The 21959-nt window shown below is 36.4% G+C and overlaps 1 protein-coding gene across 1 annotated transcript in view; it reads right to left on the bottom strand.

The window, feature by feature from the left end:
- The window catches only part of tbc1d15.L (TBC1 domain family member 15 L homeolog), a 43361-nt gene extending 21672 nt beyond the window's left edge, over positions 1–21689 (bottom strand). The window contains exons 1-7 of the mRNA XM_018252473.2: positions 21563–21689; positions 19769–19867; positions 15190–15264; positions 13370–13508; positions 9434–9644; positions 2425–2521; positions 1397–1594 (exon numbers count right to left, since the gene is read on the bottom strand). Coding sequence (XP_018107962.1) covers positions 1397–1594; positions 2425–2521; positions 9434–9644; positions 13370–13508; positions 15190–15264; positions 19769–19867; positions 21563–21586 — 843 coding nt within the window. The 5' untranslated portion in view covers positions 21587–21689. The remainder of the gene's footprint in view (positions 1–1396; positions 1595–2424; positions 2522–9433; positions 9645–13369; positions 13509–15189; positions 15265–19768; positions 19868–21562) is intronic.
- Between the last annotated feature and the right edge of the window lie 270 nt (positions 21690–21959).

Here is a 21959-nt window from a genome sequence, read left to right as displayed (position 1 = left end):
AAATTTACTGAAGCTAAGGGTAATAAGTCTACATGCTTGAACAAAGACGATATTAAAGACGTACGTATACAACTTGACTTGGCAAGCTAGCAGAGTTAGATACTGTTTAGGACTATGGCAAATTGATATTTCCTGCTTCAAATATCAAAAGATTAAATACACTATGCAAACTACTACTGTTAAAAAAACAACTTTTAAATGGTACTGTCTTGCTAGAGCTTAAAGGGAAATATATTTCTAAAATGGTATGTTTAAATATATATGTATATACAGCATATTATAAATATGAACAAGAGCTGCTACTGTGCACAATTTTACAAAGGTGTTCTTCTCAGACTTTAGACTTTGTCTTAAGAATGACAACATATTCTATGTTTTGCACAACAGCTCCATTATTCTATGTCTTCTTGCCACAACCATCCAACAGTCCCTTTCCAACTTGCAATGATGTGTGATAATCTGCTCTAAAAAATACCCCCTTTTTAGCATTATTTCAATGGGCCGAACATAATTCACCCTTAAAAGGGGATGTAAAGTCAAAAAATAATCTCTTCTCCACTTAAAAAGCAGCATCTTTGCAATATACTTAATTTAAAAAATCAATGTGGTTTTTATAAAATAAGTCATCTTTACTGCTTAATTCACTTGTCTCCTTTCCCTCCAAAAACTGCCTGCTGAAATTCTTTGACAGCCAGTAGGCTGGAGTAGTGGTAAAGATCAGCACTGCTCTGCATTCCGATGGGTAAGTAAGCAGCGTGGGGGTTTAATCTAATCAAGGTTAGCCTCAATAATAAAAACACACAAATAGCCCCACTCTGCTTCTCTGCTCTTTGGGACGCAGTGCAGTACTGCAGTGCTTGCAATTCTAGCTCAACAAAATATATTTTTTATTTACAAAAGTATAAGGTTGAATTCAGCAAAATAAAATGTATGTATTTGGGAAGGAAGCGACAAGTTAGAAATTACTGAAAAGCATTTAAGAAGAGTGCAATCCAAATGACAGTCTCTTTATTCCCAAAGAATATTAAAAATCTCTCTTGTTCTCCTGAAGCTATTTTAAGATATGCAGGTCAGCAATCGGTATCAATCTAAATACATTTGGAATACTGTAAGTATACTGAAATAAGTTCATTTTTAAAAATTTACATAGAGATACACATACATTTTTTGATAATTTCTAAGTACACAAAATAAATAAAACCCCATTCATGCATACTTATACTTAAAAAACATAAACTTTTCTTTGTCATCGGAAGGTTGAACAAAGACAATGTCAAACACAAAATTCTGGTAGATTGCTTAAAAATTCAAGCATATAGTCCATCCTGCTCAGGTAATACTGAACTGGTTAAATGCAGACTGGTTTAGGACTGACAGCTAGCATAGCAGTACTTACTCGAGTTATTACTTCAAATCCAGATTCCTCCTGCTGGTTTATTTTTAGATCCTGGATTGCATCACCCAAAAACTCTGCCATTTCCTGACGTGGCCTGCGTTGAGTAACAGGATCAGAACCTCGTATGGTGTCGTACAAGTAGTTTGTAACTTTGGAAAAGCTAGCAAAGGTGGCAGTATATGGGTCTCTCTTTAATTTCTGCAGAAAGTATAAAATATATGCGTCCAAATAAGTATAACTTAAAGAACACAAAATTAAACTAAAACAAACAGATGCAGGCTGCCAATTCTCTACAAGAAAATGAACATGACATTTTGAATATTTTTAGTGATACTGCTACCTGCTATTTTTCACTACCAAAAAAAACCACCAATATAACAGGCGCCTTAATTCACATTATATAGCATTCTATTTCATTACGGGTTTGTAGGACAGCAGATTAAAAGAGATTTTCTTATGTGAGAGTATAGGTGTGTATTAGTATGTGTTTATATGTGTACCTGCTCCTCAAACGTTTGGTATGATTTTTTTGTGAAAAAGAACAAAATTAAGCATTGTCAGTTTTGATCATGTGTGACATGTCCCACTCCTTAATCATTAGCTGAGCATTCTGCCTAAACTAGTGAGAATATCCAGAATACCTTACATTTTATTAATTTTTAAAGTATATTATGAAAGATGCTAAAAAAAAAACCTAGAAAGCAACAGAAAAATATTTTCCAAAGATGTACTATAAGGAGTCAGTCAAGCTGAATTGGGCAAAAAGTCACGTTTATATGGATAATGGATAAACAGTGTAGAACAAAATCGCTTCAGATCTTACACAGGATGATAAATGCATTCAAATGTCATGCATCTATAGTATTAAAGAAAGAAAAGCTCTCTCATATTTAACATTTGTTGCCAACAGTTTCTTTGTAGGTACATATGTAAATCATATGAAATGCCCCATTTTAAGTTATAAAAAAGATATTTTTAATCTTTTCCCTAAACAAAACTGATTTTCAGAACCTGCATTTAATACTTACTTGATATAAACTATATGTTGACTCTTCCAGAAGGTTTTCAAAACCAAGGTTTTTGTTCTGACAATTGACCAAAAGAATTCTGCCATCCACCTCAGATCTGCAAATAAAAATCAGATGAACCTTGTTACTAGTTCACAAACACTGTTTGCAAATATTGTAAGACTTGTTGAAAAAATAGCTTCATGGTTGTTATGAGGATAGCAGTAGAAGGGGCTGTTCACCTTCCAAACACCTCACAAAAAAAAAAGGAGTGTATTTCTATCCAGAAAAAAGTGCACAAAATCATTATATAGGTATGGGGTCCGTTATCCGGATACCCGTTATTCAGAAAGCTTTGAATTACGGAATAGGCATCTCCCATAGACTCCATTTAATCCAAATAATCCAGATTTTCAAAAATGATTTCCTTTTTCTCTGTAATAATAAAAAACTTTACTTTATCCAAACTAAAATATACTTAATCCTTTTTGAAAGCAAAACAAGATTATTAGATTTATTTAATATTAATATGATTTTCTAGTAGATTTAAGGGATGGAAATTAAAATGCTGGCAAGTTCCAGAGCATTCTGGATAACAGGTCCAATATCCTGTATAGGTACTGGCAGCACCAAATACATTTCAAACTACATCATGTGTTCACAAAATAGTGTGTGTATATATTTATGTATATGTATGTATATATGTATATATATATATATATATATATATATATATATATATATATATGAACCATTGACAGAAGACTGTAACTAACTAGTGTACCCAATGCAGCTCACAATCTTTTTAACAGACACTGAAAAGAAAGTAAATGTGTGTGCTTTATAGATCAATCTATATGAACTGATCAAAAGAGTAAAATAAAATCATCTATAAATTAAGGAAACAAAGCAGTTGAAAGTATTTTCCAGTTGAAGGAACTCATTTTTGCCACTAAATCAAAGTCTGCCACCGTAATATTGAAATCGGCATTTTCCATTATTAGTCAATAAAATCCCAAAGTGATTTTAGCTGAGTGTTTATTGCAGGATATAAAAACCTGTTTTTAGACATGACAAGCATATGAACAAAAATGAAAAGGCAGACAAACGTGGTGTTACTAAAAAACACTATAAAGCTTATTTGTCAGAATTACTGCAGAATTATAACTGCCAGGAGAATTTAAATGAAACCAAAGAATTTTAAGGAAACCAAAGAACATATTAAAACTCACACAGCACAATTAAGAGATTTGTGAAATCACAATTCAAAAAAATATAGTAAACACCACATTTCTTTTAAATGTGAAATAACAGTACATCTGCAACTGGTGGCTGTTCTTGCACACAGAATTAATTAGTTTTTCCCACAAAAGCAAAGACAAGCTAGATAAAGGAGATATTAGAAAAAGTCATTGCGACCTGCCTGCATTAGAGAATGTGTTTATTTTGGTGCACAGCTCTATTCTAACAGTCAAATATTACTCTCCTGAACTAAATGCAATCACACTGATATAATCAGCAATTGTTTTGCTAGGGGGATAGAATGATTTTTCTATTTTGCTTGTACCTCTACTACCCTGAGTGTTATTAAAGAATAAGATAAGATCTTTAATATGTTTTATCTATGCACTTTCAATACAACAGGATGGGATGGCATTATGAGGTGAGAGGAAATCAAACATGAGATTTTCATGCACAAGTCAGCAGGCACAAAGCTGCAGAGTGGCCAAAGAAACCTGAAGAATAAGGAAGCAGCCATTTTTTTATTTTTACATGTATGTTCTGTTGGTCTTTTGGGCACATCACACTACCTGCAATTATTATAATAATGAGTAAAGCAAACTCAACACTCAAAGGTAAAATATTTTTTAAATGTAGATACAATGCCAATCCATTAATGGATGTTTAAAAGCAACTACTTTTAATTTGAATTTTCACAGGAAACCATGTTTTTTTTTACAAAAACAATCAGTGATTAGCACTCCTCCAGTAGATTTTCTTTTAATTTTGAAATTTGAGGTGTGGCTAGACATGTTCTTAGTTTCCCAGGTGCCCTCAGCCATGTGACTTGTGCTCTGATAAACGTCAGTCTATAATAATATATCAGTACTTTATACTTGATATTGACTGAGCACGTATAAATCCAAGATGGTAACCCAACTAGATTTTATTTCAATGTTTTTAAGCAGCTGTAAAGCATGGTGCTCCAAATGACATAAAGACTCCTATATCTGGAATACCTTAGGACACAAGCATTCCAAGAAATAGATCCCATTCATGTTCTTTCTTGGAATTGCTGTGTGATCTGTAGGTCTAAACTCCTTACATATCTCAAGTACTAGCTCTTTGCACGAAGATGTCATACACATGCCAATAACAAGTACCGCCCAAATCAAGTCTATAAAGAAAGATCTTAATTTATTGTATACATTGGAATATGCATTAACCTATTAAAGGGGTTGTTCTTCCAATGCTTTTTACAGTTCAGTAGGTTTCAGGTAGTTCACCCGAAACAGACTTTTTTTTTTAAGAATAAAACCCATTAAGCCGCAGGGATGTCCAAAAGGTAGATCGAGATCTACCAGTAGACCTTTAGCTGGCGATCAGTAGATCTCAAGACTCTGTCAACACACGGCTTGTCTAAATCACCCTCCTATTTCATGCTTTTCATTCAGTTATTTATTATGTTAAGGTTACAGAAATAGTTGTTTTTATAAATATAGCAATACACACTTTCTTATGAATCAATATTTAAGTAATATATTCCATGGAACAGAATGCTAACAATATTTTTATGGATGTAGATCATAATGGGACAACATCACTAAAAGTAGACCTCGTATTAGTAAAGTATGGGCACTCTTGCATTAAGGTGATGAAGGTGCAATGCAGCCGACCCTCCCCACCTTCCAATGCAAACTATGAATGCACCCAATATGGCTCCTGATCCCTGGTACCTCTTCATAACTAGCACAGCATGTTGGTGTTTTCCATCTTTGCTCACTTGACTTCATCTCCCAGGCCCTTTTTGATCCTAGCTATCACGGGGTAAAAACTCAAAGGTTGTGTTAGGTCCACACTGCGGTTTGGGTAGGTGATTTTGGGTGGTATTGCACTGATCCATCTTCAGCATGTATATTATAAAACTTATGCATACATTTAACCTATTTATATTCTATGCCTGATTCTATGTATGATCTGCTATGCCAGAGACATTTTAGAGGTACCTGTGTAACATACAGCACTCAGAGACACTCATTATATATACAGAGGGGTACCAGATACCCAGGGTGTTCATTTTAGATTAATAACCTCATTGTGTCTGAAAAGCTGTCACAATTAACAATTAACTTATTTTTGCTATGGCAGCCACTGATGAAGCTGATGGGTCAGCAATATGCGTGAAGTGGCAGACTCACCCAACTTTCTCCCTGCACCGACCTACCTACCTACATTGATCAATGCAAGATAGCTACTCCTTGCTTGTCTGCCTCACAACTATTTTTATGAACAAAATGTAGCTACAGTAGAAACTCAATTTTACATCCCCTGATTTTAAGTTTTCTCTCAATTTTTTTTTTTTTTTAAATTCGGGTAGTTTATTGAAGAAATAAAGCAAACAATGTACATCAAAAGTGTCAGAAAAAGGAGCACATAGAATTACATGTCACATATCTGAATTAAACACAAAATAGGGAGCATGCCATATAACAAACACAGTACTATTAGTATAAGAATAAATGACCTCGTTTAGTGTCTGTCTCCTAATCTTGATCTGCTAAGGGTCGTCTTGGGTGTTGGGGGTAGATGTCGGTCCAGGGACCCCAAATTTTGTGAAATTTAGTGGGAACTCCCCTTTTTAGATACATTAAGTACTCAGTGCTACAGGTGTCCCGCATTATAGCTTTCCATGAGGAAAAGGTAGGAGGGGTCACTGCTCTCCAATTCTGAGTTATTAATCTCTTAGCTAGTAATAGTGCCTCCAAGAGAAAGAGGGAGTGATATTGGTTTAACTTAAGATCTTGTATTATGGCTAAGACACATAGTTTAGGTGTTCTGGTAATTGTCACCTGAAGAACCCTTTCTAGAGTATCTAGTATTTCCCTCCAGTATAAAGTAAGATCGGGGCAACTCCACAGCATGTGTAGCAAAGTTCCCCTATCCAAGGCACACCTGGTGCAGACATCCGGGGTATTGGCGTCAATATAGTGGAGCCTGACTGGGGTGTAATAAGCCCTGTGGAGAATATACAATTGAATTAGCCGTAATCTGTGATTGGGAGATACTAACTGTGGGGATTCTTGTGCTTCCTGCCATTCCTCATCTGAGATACTGCCAACGTCCACCTCCCATTTAGCTCGTAGCTCGACTAGTTCACTTCCATGCACCTCTTGTAGCAGCTTAGCATATATCATAGTAACCAGGCCTTTGGAATGTCCCCTCTTAATGTACACCAAGAAGGGGTTTGCGGACAGCGATATGGCATGACGCTTGTGTATGATATTAAGGGCACGACTGAGCTTGTGAAAGGTCAGCCATTGGTTGTGCGAAATTTGAAATTGATCCTTCAACTGTGCAAAGGAGATTAGTTTACCATCATGCCAGACATCTCCTAGAGTAGTCACCCCACGGTCGGACCAGAGGCTCATTGGGCCTAATTTTACCAATAGGGGATAATCTTGGTTGTTCCATAGTGGCGTAAGAGGGTCTGTGGCAGGAGCTTTAAGGTATGTGTTAGCCGTTTTCCATACCCTACGAAGGGAACTAATAGGGGGGGAAGTCAATGCTTGGGATGTGGTAATAGATTTTCCTAGCACCCAGCTTACTGGATTGTCAATAAAGCCTGTCAGATGAGCCCAAAGTGAATGCAGTACTTTATGGTGTGAGTTTTCTACCCATGTAGTTAAGTGGCACAGTTGCGCCGCCAAATAGTATAAGTGCATATCTGGGAGGGCCAAACCAGCTTTGCTTTTTGCACGCATTAACGTTTCAAGTTTTAGTCGTGGCCTGGTGTGAGCCCACACGAGTTGCCTAAATATAGCGTTTATTTTAAGAAAATAAGGTTTTGGTATCCATACAGGGGCTTGTTGTAATACATATAGAAGTTTGGGTAAAATAATCATTTTTATGAGATGCACCCGACCCGTGGGGCCTACTGGTAGGTTAGCCCATGACTTAAGTTTTTGGGACATCCAATCATTCAAGTTTTCTCTCAATTTACATTGTTGTTTTGTGGTCCCACCTATATATTATGCATAATACATTTCCCTGATTTTACATTTTTTTCTGGTCCCTTGAAAAACATAAAATCGGGGTTCTATAGTACTTCAAACATTTTTTTAAGTATGCTTGAAGGGGCTTGCTGACTAAAGAATATATTAACATCCACTTCTGATTACTTGAGTGCTGTTGGGATACCCAGCATTTTCTGGTAGATTGTTGTAATTATTGGTGCAGGTGCATTTTGTAGGGGGTCAGGATACAATTGTTTTTATTATCTGGCCCTGTATAATATTGTGCTTTTTAATAGTGTTTTTTTAATATCCTAACAGCTTGGGATGGCAGCTCCACATCATGTCTGAACATTGCCACTGGAATTACTGTCCTATTACTGTTACTATTCATTATATTATCCCTTTAATGGAAATGGAGGGACATATGTAAGTTCCTGTAATAGACATATAGATTTATTGATACCCACTATCTAATCTACTTTTAGTTCTAAGGGGCAGATTCACTAAAGGGCGAAGTGACTAACGCTGGCGCAAATTCGCTAGCAAAGTGGACCTACTCTAGCACTACTTCGCACCCTTACACCAGGTGATGTTGCGCTATGGCGAAGGGACGTAACTACACTAATTCACTAACTTGCGGATTTTCATGAACGTTAACTCTTGCGCCAGACTTGCCTTCGCCAACTGAGACCAGGCGAAGTGCAATAGAGTAGATAGGGCTTGCTTCAAAAAAAGTTTAAATTTTTTTCTAAGTCTCAAAAAACGCCTGCGTCTTTTGCTTTTTTAAGGGTGATAGGCTGAAAAAGATCGTACATTTTTTTGGGGGTACCCTCCTTCCCCCTACATTTCCTAACATATGGCACCTAAACTATACAGTGGGCACATGTATAGGGCAAAATAACAACTCTATTTTATTTTATGAAGCTTTCCCAGCTTGTGTAGTGTAATGTATTTGCTGCTACATATATGTCCAATCAACTTTAACTTGGCGCCGTATGCAAATTAGGCATCGCTAACTTTGCTTTCCTTGATGAATTAACGTTAGCGCAACTTCGCTACCGTTCGCCTCCCTGAGTGCAACTTCGGATTTTAGTGAATTAGCGGCGCCCTGGCGAAACTTTGCCTGGCGAAGCCTGCGCTAGCGCAACTCCGCAGGTTAATGAATTTGCCCCTAAGAGTTTTATCTTTATTACTTTTGTGTGTTTGGTATCAGGGCAATGGCATACAAGGTGTGACTAAATGTTTGGGATCACTATGGACTATTCCCACCTAATGGCAATAGCAAGTGCCACTTCTAGGCCTCAGTCCCTGATGTTCTTTTTGAAAATACTACCAAACACAGGCAATTTAGAGCAGTTCCATTATAACAATTGGGAAAATACCAATAACCACTCTGTATTTCATGTGTCTTTGTATGCTTTCTTGTCTTATTTTGAATACAGCTACAAAACGAATTTCAGCATCAGTTTCTGATGTAATATTCCATAGACATAGACCATTCCCAGTTCCTTTGTCAAGACAGAATCAAAGGGTGCAAACAAGTACACTTGATTTAAAAACATAACTGTTAATCTGAAAGGGACTTTTAGCGCTATATTTCTAACACTAGATAATATTTTTGTAGAAAGAATAGCTAACAAAATAGCAAATTTAATTTCTCAATATTATTAGTTTAGACCACTGCTACCAACATCTAAACTGAAAGAAGAAATTGTTAGGTTGTATCTTTTTATTGTATACCATATGCACAATTTATGTAATAGAACAAAAAGCCTAGAGCTGTAGCAGATACTTACTCACAAAACATCACATGTTTCGCAAGGCACTCAAGCAGAAGTTTGCTTCCTCCTTGATGGAAATGAAGAGCTGGAAGGACAACATCATCCTTCAAGCAGAAAACAAAATAAGACCACCCCATGCCTTCTTTGTTCTGTTTAATTGACTTCAGGTCTGCCAAGCTGAAGAGGAATGACCATTTGCTCTGGCCATTTAAGGGACTTTGAACACCTAAAAAGCAAACAAAAGAAAAACCACAACCCTATGATCATAATTATTTTTTATTTATATATACAGTAGATAGTTTTTATTTATATTATAGCTCCAACATATTCTGAGTAGAAACACTGAAGTTTGTTAGTGGATCTTTTTAATCACATGCAATAAATCAGTAAAAAAAAAAAAAACTCACGAAGAGCATGAGCATCAATGTGGGCATGGCACTGCATGGCTATACTTTCATATGCATTCAGCTGGCACAATAATTTATATGTGGGCACATGCTGAAAGGGGAACCATGAACTTAAAAAGTTAACTTTAAGTACGTTAAAGAATGGCTAATTCTAAGTAACTTTTCAATCGGCATTCATTTTCTTCTTTTTTTATAGTTTTCAAATTATTTGCCTTCACCTTCTGACTTTTCAAGCTTTCAAATGGGGGACACTCTTTTAAAACACAAACCTGTAAGGCTGCACATTTATTGTTAGTGCTACTTATTTTAACAATCATCTCTCTATTCAGGCCCTCTCCTATTCATAATGCAGACTCATATTCAAATCAATGCATGGTTGCTAGGGTCATTTAGCCCCTACCAACCAGACTGCTAATATTGCAAAGTGGAGAACTGCTAAATAAAAATCTAAATAACTCAAGAACCACAAACAATAAAACATGAAAACAAATTGCAAAATATCAGAATATAATTCTCTATATCATATTAAATGTTAAATTAAAGGTGAATAACCCCTTTAACAGGGTGAATCATTCACATCTGTGTCTGCCCAGAAAGCTGGCTTGCCCTCAGCTGCAGTCTGTTTTAAATAAGGATAAACTCATCATACAGAGGGCTTCTCAGCAGATTGGTGGTTCTTTTCTATTGTGCTTTGTAGGAAAAAAAAAGTAGAATGTGAGAGTAAGAACAAAAACTAAATTTTTCATAACTAAACAACAGGCAACCCCTTTCATCACAAGCCCTATTCAATGCACTAATGTTGAAAGGGATATGTATACTGCCCCTTTAAGTAACTGATTACCTTGCAACTTTGCCATCTGGCTGAGACATGCTAGTAGCAATCAAAACTGATAATACACCATCTTTTTTTTTTATTTGCAGATATTGCACCTGTTTTTGCACCAATACATAATAATAATACAATAATTACATGGTAGCTTGATAAATGAAGCCCAGTTTTACATGCATCACATATAGGAATGAAACAAGAGAGGGTTAACACAAGTGAAAAAGATGGGCAAATGAAATTTTATATAATTCAAATCCAAACTATCTAAACATCAGTATTGGTCCTTGGCCCAGGTGCACCACCCCACCCACAATTTTTATGCTGGATTTGTTCCGGCGCAATCTTCCGAATGGGCCCTGAGGTAGTGTGGGCCTCGGTGCACTCGCACCCTAACTTGCCTCAATGTCAGTAGGAACGTCTTGCAGCCGTAACACTTGACATAATGGTGAATACCATTCCTTTTGTCCTTCAAAAAAGGCTTGTGGGGAAAAAAATACATACCTATATACAGTATTTCTCCTAATGTCCTGAGAGGGATTTACTACAAGAGAGCAGCACTTGCATCAGACAGCTCTTGCTTTACCCAAATTATCTATGTAAAAAATGGTTATGTCTGAAAACGTTATATCCATAAAGTACCATGACTACAATTGCTGCATCGAAAACAGTTAGATAATTCTGTACTTGTTTTAATCTATCACATGCATGACTACAAACTCTACAAGTCTCTGTTGCACTAAGAGACTCTTAGGACAATACTACACATAGCGATGTGTGGACTAAGGGAAACGCCTGCATCACAGGAGAAAAATTTGCTAGAAAATACCTTTCCATCCAGATTCTTCATAACTGCTGCATGTAAAGCACATTACATGCAGAGATACTGAGAAATTGCCTTCTGACTTGAAGAGTTTTACATGTTGGTGGCATGATCTGGGTGGCATGGTATTTTCAGGAAATTTGTCACCCACAGGTAGCACACATTGGGTGACCAATTCCCTTGTTGCCACTGTCCTTTAATACAGAATAGTAGAAGTGGAAGTTGGAAAAAGTTAAAAGATTAAATCAAGCTAAGTGGTTACAGAGGTTGTTTTAAAATTGTACATATCACTCAAATGCCCAAGTGCTAACCAGTCAGAAGTCTGTGAATAAAAAGTTTAATATAACCAGAAACCCACCAAATAACCCTGCACAGGCCAACATGAAACTTTCTATATAGAAAATGTTTATAAAATAGGAAAAATATGGCTGGTGCTGCCCTAAGCACTGGACCTAATTGCACACGGACAGCTGTCGAATTGTGTATGTGTTTGTCGTCACTGTCACTTCCACTCACAATGCTCTATGATGAACAAAGAACCCCTCACCTCTTCAGCTCCTCCATTAGATTTTGATAGATCATCTCCGGCTGCTGTGGAGATTTTTTTCCCCAACTACAAAAAATGTCATATACAGTAAAGGACTATATATGAATTAGACCCTGACCATATACTTTCCTTCCACAATAACATCCACCTGACTACCATTACACAGCGTCAAAAGCATGACCCAGTTCCAGAAATTATTCTATAATTTTCCCCATTCCCCTTGTTACCATCGCAGCCAAGAGGAGAAAATCAAGCCAAACAGCCAACCTTTTTTTTTTTATAAAAAATTAATAAAATATATTTAAGTTACAGGTATGGGACCTGTTATCCAGAATGCTTGGGACCTGGGGTGTTCCGGATAATGGATCTTTCCGTAATTTGGGTCTTCATGCCTTAAGTCTACTAGAAATTCATTTCAACATTAAATAAATCCAATAGGCTGGTTTTGCTTACATTAAGGATTAATTATATCTTAGTTGGGATCAAGTACAAGCTAATGTTTTATTATTACAGAGAAAAAGGAAATCATTTTTTAAAATTTGGATTATTTGGATAAAATGGAGTCTATGGGAGACAACCATTCTGTAATCCGGAGCTTTCTGGATATCGGGTTTCTGGATAAGGGATCCTTTACCTGTACAAGTTCAGGTTTGGGCTGTACTGGTGGGACATCAGGAAAAAAAACCCTGTTGGGCCCAGGCAACCTAGGCTTGATCCCCAGCACAAATTTTTGTCACTCCATCCCCAACCCCAATTGCAGACACAAGGAGGCTGTCGGCAGTGGAAGAGTTTACGACTGGAGCCTGAACTGGCAACCCTTGACACCCAGTCCGACACTGTACAAGCTGGTTCCAGGCAATGTAAATATGCAAAAACCAGTGTTGTCCAAAGGGATGAGAATACATTATACTGTTGTTGTGCATTCACATGTACTCAGCAATTAAAAGGGGTACTTCTTATTGATGACTATATGCATCATGTTGGCAATAAAATTCTAATACATTTTGCTAATACCTTCCTTATTAGCTTTACAGTCAGGAATTTAGATTGCTGTGTAGTTGTTAGACTTACTGACCCTAGTAACCAAGTAACAAATGTCAGAATAAAGGATAAACAAAGTCTCATAGTCAAATTTCTTCTGCGCACTGCTGAGGTCACTCATTGTAGAAATCAAAAACATATATTTTTATATAAATAAAAACACAAGAGCAAATACAAGGATGTTGATATTACTTTCATGTTTAGCAAATGTAATGTAGTTTCCACTGCCTATGCTCACTCTATAGGAGATAAAATACAACAGAAATGAAAAACTAATAAATGCAATGGATTGTTTCTTTATACTGACCTCCATTTGTAAATTGTTTTTTCTTAAAAGAAACTGTGTTGACCATATCCCACTCTGCTTCATAACTGTTCTGGTGATCTGTTAAATGCATTCCCCTCTCCTTTGTAGTTGGAGTCCACTCTACAACCGAGCTTGAATCCTACAAAAAAAAAAAAAATGCACATCAGATGAAATCCAAAACTGATCACCTCCACAAACTCCTCTCTTTCTTTACGGCTACATTTCTATTCATATTTTTATCCAGCTTCCCAACAGCAAAAGTTACATACACTTTGCAATAAAATCTTTTAGATCATGAAATGTAATATGTAGTATTGGATCAGTTATCCGGAACCGCGCTATCCAGAATGTTCCGAATTATGGGAAGGCCATCTCTCATCGAGTCCATCAAATAGGATTATTTCCTTTTGTCTCTGTAATAATAAAACAGTACCTTGTACTTGATCTCAACTAAGATATAGTTAAGCCCTATTGGTGACCTATAACGTTTATTTAATTTATTTAATGTCTTTTGATGATTTTTATTATAAACTTAAGGTATGGAGATCCAAATTACGGAAAGACCTCCTTATCCAGAAAACCCCCAGGTCTCGTGCATTCTGGATAACAGGTCCCATACGTGTAATCGTCCACAAGACTGACAGGGAACACCAAAAAAGATATGGCATTATGGGAGGGAATATGAAACAAAACCACTATGACAAGGGTTAAGTAAACTCCTTAAAGGAACAGGTGAGTGTAAAAATAAAAACTGGGTAAATATAGACAGGCTATGCAAAATTAAAAATGTTTCTAATACAGTTAGTTAACCAAAAATGTAATCTACAAAGGCTGGAGTGAACGGATGTGTAGCATAACAGAACAGAACTAGAGTCTCTAACTCTGAGTTAGTCACCCACTTGAAGGGGGCCACATGAGACATGACAGTTCACTAGCATGCAGCTCAGATTCAAAAGCAAACAGTTATGACCCATGCGGCCCACCTCAAGTCACTGATTGGTTACTGCCTGGTAACCAATCAGTGGAAACCAAGAGAGCTGTAAAGCAGGCTGTAGTGTTCTCGCTATTATGTTAGCTATACAGTCACTCTAGCCTTTATAGATTACATTTTTGGCTAACTATATATAGAAACCATTTTTAATTTTTCACAGCCTATCTATTTACCCAGTTTCCATTTTTAAACTGAACAATTCCTTTAAATAGACGTTTATCAACTCCTATCTAGGTTCAAAATTGGCAATAGGAATTTTTCACTGCATGCTGTCACTGTGTCTGCCATCACATATAAATTATCACAAAGAATGTATTTCTGCATATTATCCTCATTTTACTTTTAATGTTAAAGGGGGTGTTCACCTTCAAACAACTAATTGTTTTCAGATAGATTACCAGAAATAAAAACGTTTTCCAATTACTTTCCATTTTCTATGTGTCACCGTTTTTCTAATATTGAAGTGTAATGTGTAATTTTTCACTTCTAAAGCAGCCCTGGAGGGGAGGGGTCGCCGATCCTGTAAACTGTTCTCAATTGATTCATTTAGTGGATACATTTATCTTTGTCCCTGTTGAGCAGAATCCCTGGGTCTCATTACAGACAGCTGCACCTGAATTACTGAGCTGCCTGACTGAAACACCAGAGACAGGAACATTCAACTTTAAACTTAGATGTTGGAAAAACAGTAAAAAGTAAAAATGGAAAGTAATTGAAAAAAGTCTTTATTTCTGGGGAACAACCTGAAAACAACTAAACTGAAAAAAAGCGTTTGGAAGGTGAACAAACCCTTTGAAAAATTACACTGATTCTGATACTCAAAACATACCTTTACAGCACAAAGGATATTAGAGGAATCTATGGTTTCTTCTAGAGGCCTCCAATCTACTACAACTTCCTCATCCTAAAAAGAAAAGAACATTATCAGTGAAATAGGGATAGCTTTGTAAAAATTTGAGTTTGCGTATTTTCACGATTCACAAAAAAAAGTCTCTAACAACTTTAATTAATTTCAGATCTTATTAAATTAGTTGAGATTTCCTCATTGAAAATGAATGTAACAATGTTATCATTTTCTCGTGTGTCACTCTTCCACAAAAAGAAAAGTGCACAAGGAAAAAAAACAAGGCTGTGGAAAAAGGTGCATGCATTTTGCCTTATTTTTTTCTACAACCTTAAAAAATCTGCCTCTTATTGTTGCATTTATAATACATATTTTCACAAACTGACAATTCATTCAGATTATCTGTACTGTAATTTATTCCATGGGTTGCAAGGCCTGGAGATTTTATATGATTTCAGCTGGAAAGAAACTAGAGCATTTTATTCAAATCAATTGAATGCCAGAAAACATGTACAGGAAAGTAGACATAAAAAAAAACATGCCAGCTAAATAAGTTTGTTATAAAAGTGGAGAAAGCCCCATAAAGACTTCTCATAGTGCATAATACAATTATAGGCTTGAAAACAACAAATTATGGCTTTATTACATAAAAATCCATTTTAAAATGGTAGAGCCACAAAAAGTGTTGTCAAAAGTGAATGTTCTCAACACAATGTATTTTATTGGTGATTATAGCTTGTAACATTTAGATTGGTGCCATAAAACTGTTGTGATACAGGTATGGGATCTGTAATCTGAAAACCCCTTATTTCGAAAGCTCTGGATTACTTGAAAGGCTGTCACTCATAGACTCCATTTTAATCAAATAATTAAAATTTTAAAAATGATTTCCTCTTTCTCTGTAATAATAAAACAGTACCTTGTACTCGACCCCAAATGAGATATATAGAATCCTTATTGAAAGCAAAAACAATCTTATTGGGTTTATCTGTTTTAGTGTGTTAGTACACATGGTGTGTAGATCCATATTATGGAAAGATCTCTTATCTTAATAGCAGGTCCAACACCTTCAATAGAAGATAGCCTGTTTCTAGAAGAGCGAGGGAAATAATAACTAAATAATAATCAGAGATTGTTATAGTGGTAGTGGATATTCATTTATGAGGCCAAAAGTCATTTTATCATTCTCCATAATGAGAGCTCATGAAACTCTGCTAATGCTATAACACATTAAAGGGATCCTGTCATCGGGAAAAATGCTTTTTTTCAAAACGCATCAGTTAATAGTGCTACTCCAGCAGAATTCTGCACTGAAATCCATTTCTCAAAAGAGCAAACAGATTTTTTTATATTCAATTTTGAAATCTGACATTTTGTCAATTTCCCAGCTGCCCCTGGTCATGTGACTTGTGCCTGCACTTTAGGAGAGAAATGCTTTCTGGCAGGCTGTTGTTTTTCCTTCTCAATGTAACTGAATGTGTCTCAGTGAGACATGGGTTTTTACTATTGAGTGTTGTTCTTAGATCTACCAGGCAGATGTTATCTTGTGTTAGGGAGCTGTTATCTGGTTACCTTCCCATTGTTCTTTTGTTTGGCTGCTGGGGGGGGGGGGGAGAGGGGTGATATCACTCCAACTCGCAGTACAGCAGTAAAGAGTAATTGAAGTTTATCAGAGCACAAGTCACATGATAAAGGGTATTGAACCCGAAACATGTTGTGTTTACCACTGTCTGGAATAAAAAATTGTTTGCAGTAACACTGCTGGAGTTCCTCTTCCTTCTCCTATACTTGGATCACATGACTTGGGGCAGCTGGGAAATTGACAATATGTCTAGCCCCATGTCAGATTTCAAAATTGAATATAAAAAAATCTGTGCTCTTTTGAGAAATGGATTTCAGTGCAGAATTCTGCTGGAACATCACTGTTAACTGATTCATTTTGAAAAAAAAAAATATTTTCCCATGACAGTATCCCTTTAAGCTCTGACAATTTGCAGACACTTTCATATCTTAATATACTCCCAACTAAGATATAATTAATCCTTATTGGAGGCAAAACAATCTTATTGTTAATTAATCTTATTAATATTTAAATTACATTTTAGTAGATTTAAAGCGGAAAACCTCAGGTCCCGCACATTCATGATAACAGTTCCTATACCTGTATGTTGTTTAACTGGTCCTATACCTGTTGTTAAACTTTTAATGTACATGTAGATATTTTGAATATGTGCTTTTATGTAACAAAATAATTATCTTTTGCACTTTATTTTCTTAGTATTATTGTTCTTCCTGCATACTGTGAATTTCATTATGTGAGATACTGGAGGAGTTAAATAACAATAGTCTTTGATATGCCTGCAGACACAACATTTGCTACATATTTGTGGGTTAACCACTAATTGTTTTCTGCACACTGTATTCATAACAGAAGTATATATTGGGCCCTCCTAACAAACTTTACATTGAGAATACTGCACTACTGCTTTGAATAAGAGATTGGCATATGTGCAGTGTGTTTTTCAAGTACAGGGACCTGTTATCCAGAATGCTTGGGACCTGGGGTTTTACGGATAATGGATCTTTCCATAATTTTGATCTTTATACCTTAAGTCTACTAGAAAATTGGTTATTGAAGAGCAAAATCTTCAAATAGATCCCAACTAATCTATAAACAAAATAAAAAAAAAAAATGTAGATTCATTACAAATTATAACTCATAATGGCAAGACATACAAAAAGTACTAAAACAGAATTGGGACATTTTGTTAGCAGATTCAGAGTTACGGGAATTAGTGGGCGAAAATAAACAGCTAGCTAAGATAAACTTACAAATAGCCACTTCATTGGCACCAAAAAGGATAAAGGAAAGACATGGCTAACGCTAATGCGCCCTGACAAAGCCAAAGAATGGTGAAAAACGTGTAGGCGTAAATGCTGAGTGATGGAGTGAGGAGTAAGCTATTAGCTAACCGACAAAATGCAACACAAAGATGCCACAGAATTCAGCAGTGCAGTGGTGAGCGGAGATTCGCGAGCTGTTGAGGCCATCAGATAGTCCTGAAGAGTGGTGTGGCAAAGAACTGTTCTAAGCAGTAATCTATGTAAAGCAAGGAGACTGCCCATTTAAAGGACAGATAACTCAATCATTAAGAGTGATGCAGTAAAGTATGCCTCTACGTTTGTATTGACGTAATGTAAGGATATTGCACATTCATTTACCGCAAGTGCTAATTACACAGAGCCAAACGTTATACCAAATATCTACTGGCTTACTGTGTTTCAATGCGAATCACTCGCTAATAGTCACGACAAAGAGACGGCTAACTAAAAAGCTGCGTGCATGGAGAAATAGCGACAATATTGATCTCACGTCAGAGGACTGTAATTTATTTCAGAGACTACATTAGTGATTCTCTGAGGAAATTACTTGATATTAATGAGACTGTTTGGCAGCTAAACGCTATTGAGGTCTAATCTCCCACTTCTTTTTCTCAGGATTTTTGTAACAGTATTTGGACACTATGGTTTATCAATTTTCATTGACAATATGGCCAATTAATTTTCATTAATTGTACTTTGATTACGTTGGATTAATTATTTTTTTCCCCTGCTCTTTTTTGATTTAGTTCATACAGGAATTTAGTTATACAGAAATATTATAAATTCATGAGGTTTCTCTAAAATAGATGTTTGGCATTTATGAATTTTTTGGAGGTTTAAAATTAATTTGGCAGTTCTGTAATTAATAATAAAATTTAATGAATTGAGATATAATTCACAGAGTGTGTTTTTGGAGATACTTTTTTATAAATCTTGTCTATTTTAATCTCACTCACTGTTAGTGATTTGCTGGCTAAGTTGAATCTCATTAATGCGGGTGAGTGCACAGCTGTTTATATATCCTTATTTGGCATTCCCAAGGAATGTTTCTTGCTTGTTTGGCTCTCTAACTGTTTTTACATTTGAGTGGGGCTCATAGGGAAAATAGGTTGGGAACCCCAGATATTATATTACCTTTTTCCACTGCTATACAACCCCCTTGCCATTATTCCCACCCAAAGTATTTTTAGTTTTATATTTAGCAGGCACAATTTGCAAGCTCAGTTAATTCTCTATGTGGATTTCACAGAGGTTAATATAGCCAACGCTCTGTGTTATGTTTTCAAAGGTCAGAATAGCAATGACAACAAACGTAAGTTCTTTTGCATTTTAATCCTCCTTGCAGTGCTGATGACCTTAGTTCTATGTCAACCCCTATTCACAAGGAGTTTGCATGATCTCACCATCTAGGGTACTCCATCTAAAACCCTATATAGTACCATGGTTTTCTCCCACATTCTAAAAACATAAAGACAGGTTATATGGACCCTGATAAAAATATGTGTTATTTGAATATGGCAGGGAATTGTTAGTGCCACTGGGGCAGGGATGGGTGTGAATGATCCTGGCCTTACATAAATAAGGGTTAAAAATAATAATTGACGGTTTTCAATTTTTTTTTGGTATGCAAAATGTTATTGGCAGTGTAATGTATCATGATTATCTAAAAATAAAACAATACCTTTTCTATTACACGTAAAATTCCAGGTATTAAAGTGTCTTGCTCATCACTCTTTCCACAAGATGAATGTATGAACACGCCTTCCTGATCGTAAAAAACCTAAAAATTCAAAAGAGAAAAAAAAATAAGACAACAGCATTTGCTATTAGGCCAGGGCTCCCATCACACCCCATATCAGCAACCTTGGGCCCTGGAAAAAAAAGTCCAGACATCATCTTTTAACACCAAATATATCCCTCATCTCCTGCTTCTAGGATTCTAATTATCGTGAAAATGTAAATATAATATGAGCTTCATCTCAATGAAATAAGAATTATATAAATTTAAGAACATGAAATTTCTTTTGACATGCTTGGGTGGTTCAGTGGATCATTTAACATTCACAAGCCTTAAATAATTTGAAAATTCCTTAATGTATTGACACTAAAAGATGGTAATCTGAGATTAACGGGTATTGCTTTACCCCCTCTCTCCACACACACACTCATGTCACAGTGATTTCTTTTTAGATGAGCTGACCTCATATCTTTAACTATATTAATAGTATAGATAGAGGAGTCCCCCCACCCCCAGAAATATGCATACTAAAAACACAATCAGATTTGTACAAATTAAAGTTTTATGGGGTTTTTTTTTTAACTACTGCTGTATAATAAACATAAAGAGATGTGAGATATGAAAGCTAAACAAAAGCAAAACAACCCAAATTATTATTTATTTAAATATATATTTTTATGAAGATTAAAGAATTCATGGGAAACACATAAATGTGAGAAATGGCAGTTCTGGACCCCCTCACAAGTAAAATGTTATGGAGAAGTCTTCCACCAATAAAGTATAGCTCTTTATTATGCCGCCACTGCTCGCACACAACATGCTGATAAAAACAGACACTGACTAGATACTAACTGCAGGAATTAGGTTAAAGAATCCACAGAAAAAGTATAAATGTGACAAATGCCAGTTCTGCTCAGTTCAGCCTGGAAAAGTCTCATGTTTTTGGGCCGACCTCCACTGTGCTTGACTGCATGCTAGCGGAACTTTTTAAAATCAATCTAGATGGGGCACAGGGAAGATCAACTTTTCTCAGACTTAAAAAAATATGCAGGCTGATAGCAGTGAGCCTACGTTCCATGTGCCCTTGTCCTAAATCTGTCAAGGGACACAAAGCAATTGCCAGGAAAAAATCTGTAGCAAATTAAATCACTGGGGGGGTGACACATTTGTGTTCGTGGAACTCCAGTGTGTCTTTTAATATGCTGATATTTTACAATAAGGATACATTCCATAATATTAATGCAGAAGTTGTCATGTTACACAAATAACACAGATCTAAGCAGCACGTACAACAGATGGCATCACTGAGCACCTTAATAACATCATTTACAAGATTGTGCATTCTAGTAACATATGTACAGATATAATAACGCAAAAGGATCCGGAGGAAGAAAAAGAAGGAACACTTCCTGATCATCCACATGCATGTAGCACTGATTCAGCGATCGCCTTATGGTTAAACACCAGGGCTAATCTTTGGGGAAACAGATGTTAACCCTTTGCGGTCTCACGCTGTAAACTCTATGTTTAATGACACGTTTATAGTTCGCCCCTATTCCAATTACCAAATGTAAAGAATCTGCAGTCTCTGTTTTACATTGCTCACTCGGCAAAAAACAACCCAGGGTAACTTTTGAAACAGTGTGCATGTGTAAACGCTGACTGCGCTGAAGTCTCAAGCGCTTGGACTTTACATGTTGGTTGGAAGGGGTAACTATGCTTCCCTATTTTCGTTACCTTTCCTTGGCCAGGAGCCGCCATCTTTCCTACGAATGTTTATGATGACGTCGCGCAACTCACGTGCCTGCCAAACATTGGACCCAATAGAAAATACGCTTGCGCAGTGACATTACGGGGAGGCACGTCGGTAGCGTCAGCACGTTAGAGTGAGTCAGGGGCGATAGACTAGGAAGTAGAGCTTGAAAGAGCGAAATAGTTTGTTTGGAGTTGCTTTAAACATTGCTTATAGCCTATCTGGGTACTAGACTAATCCGCTGCCATTGATGTTTGTCACAATAACCCAGGGCCGCCTTTAGAAATCACGGGGCCCTGTATAACAACATTTTTGGGCCCCCTGGGCCACTACACGTCACAGTTAAAACACCACACAGACATCAGCGCTAAAAAAAAGGAA

Source organism: Xenopus laevis, chromosome 3L (genome assembly GCF_017654675.1).
Source record: "Xenopus laevis strain J_2021 chromosome 3L, Xenopus_laevis_v10.1, whole genome shotgun sequence".
In the NCBI taxonomy this organism is placed as follows: Eukaryota; Metazoa; Chordata; class Amphibia; order Anura; family Pipidae; genus Xenopus; species Xenopus laevis.
This window is presented reverse-complemented; position numbering and strand designations above follow the sequence as displayed.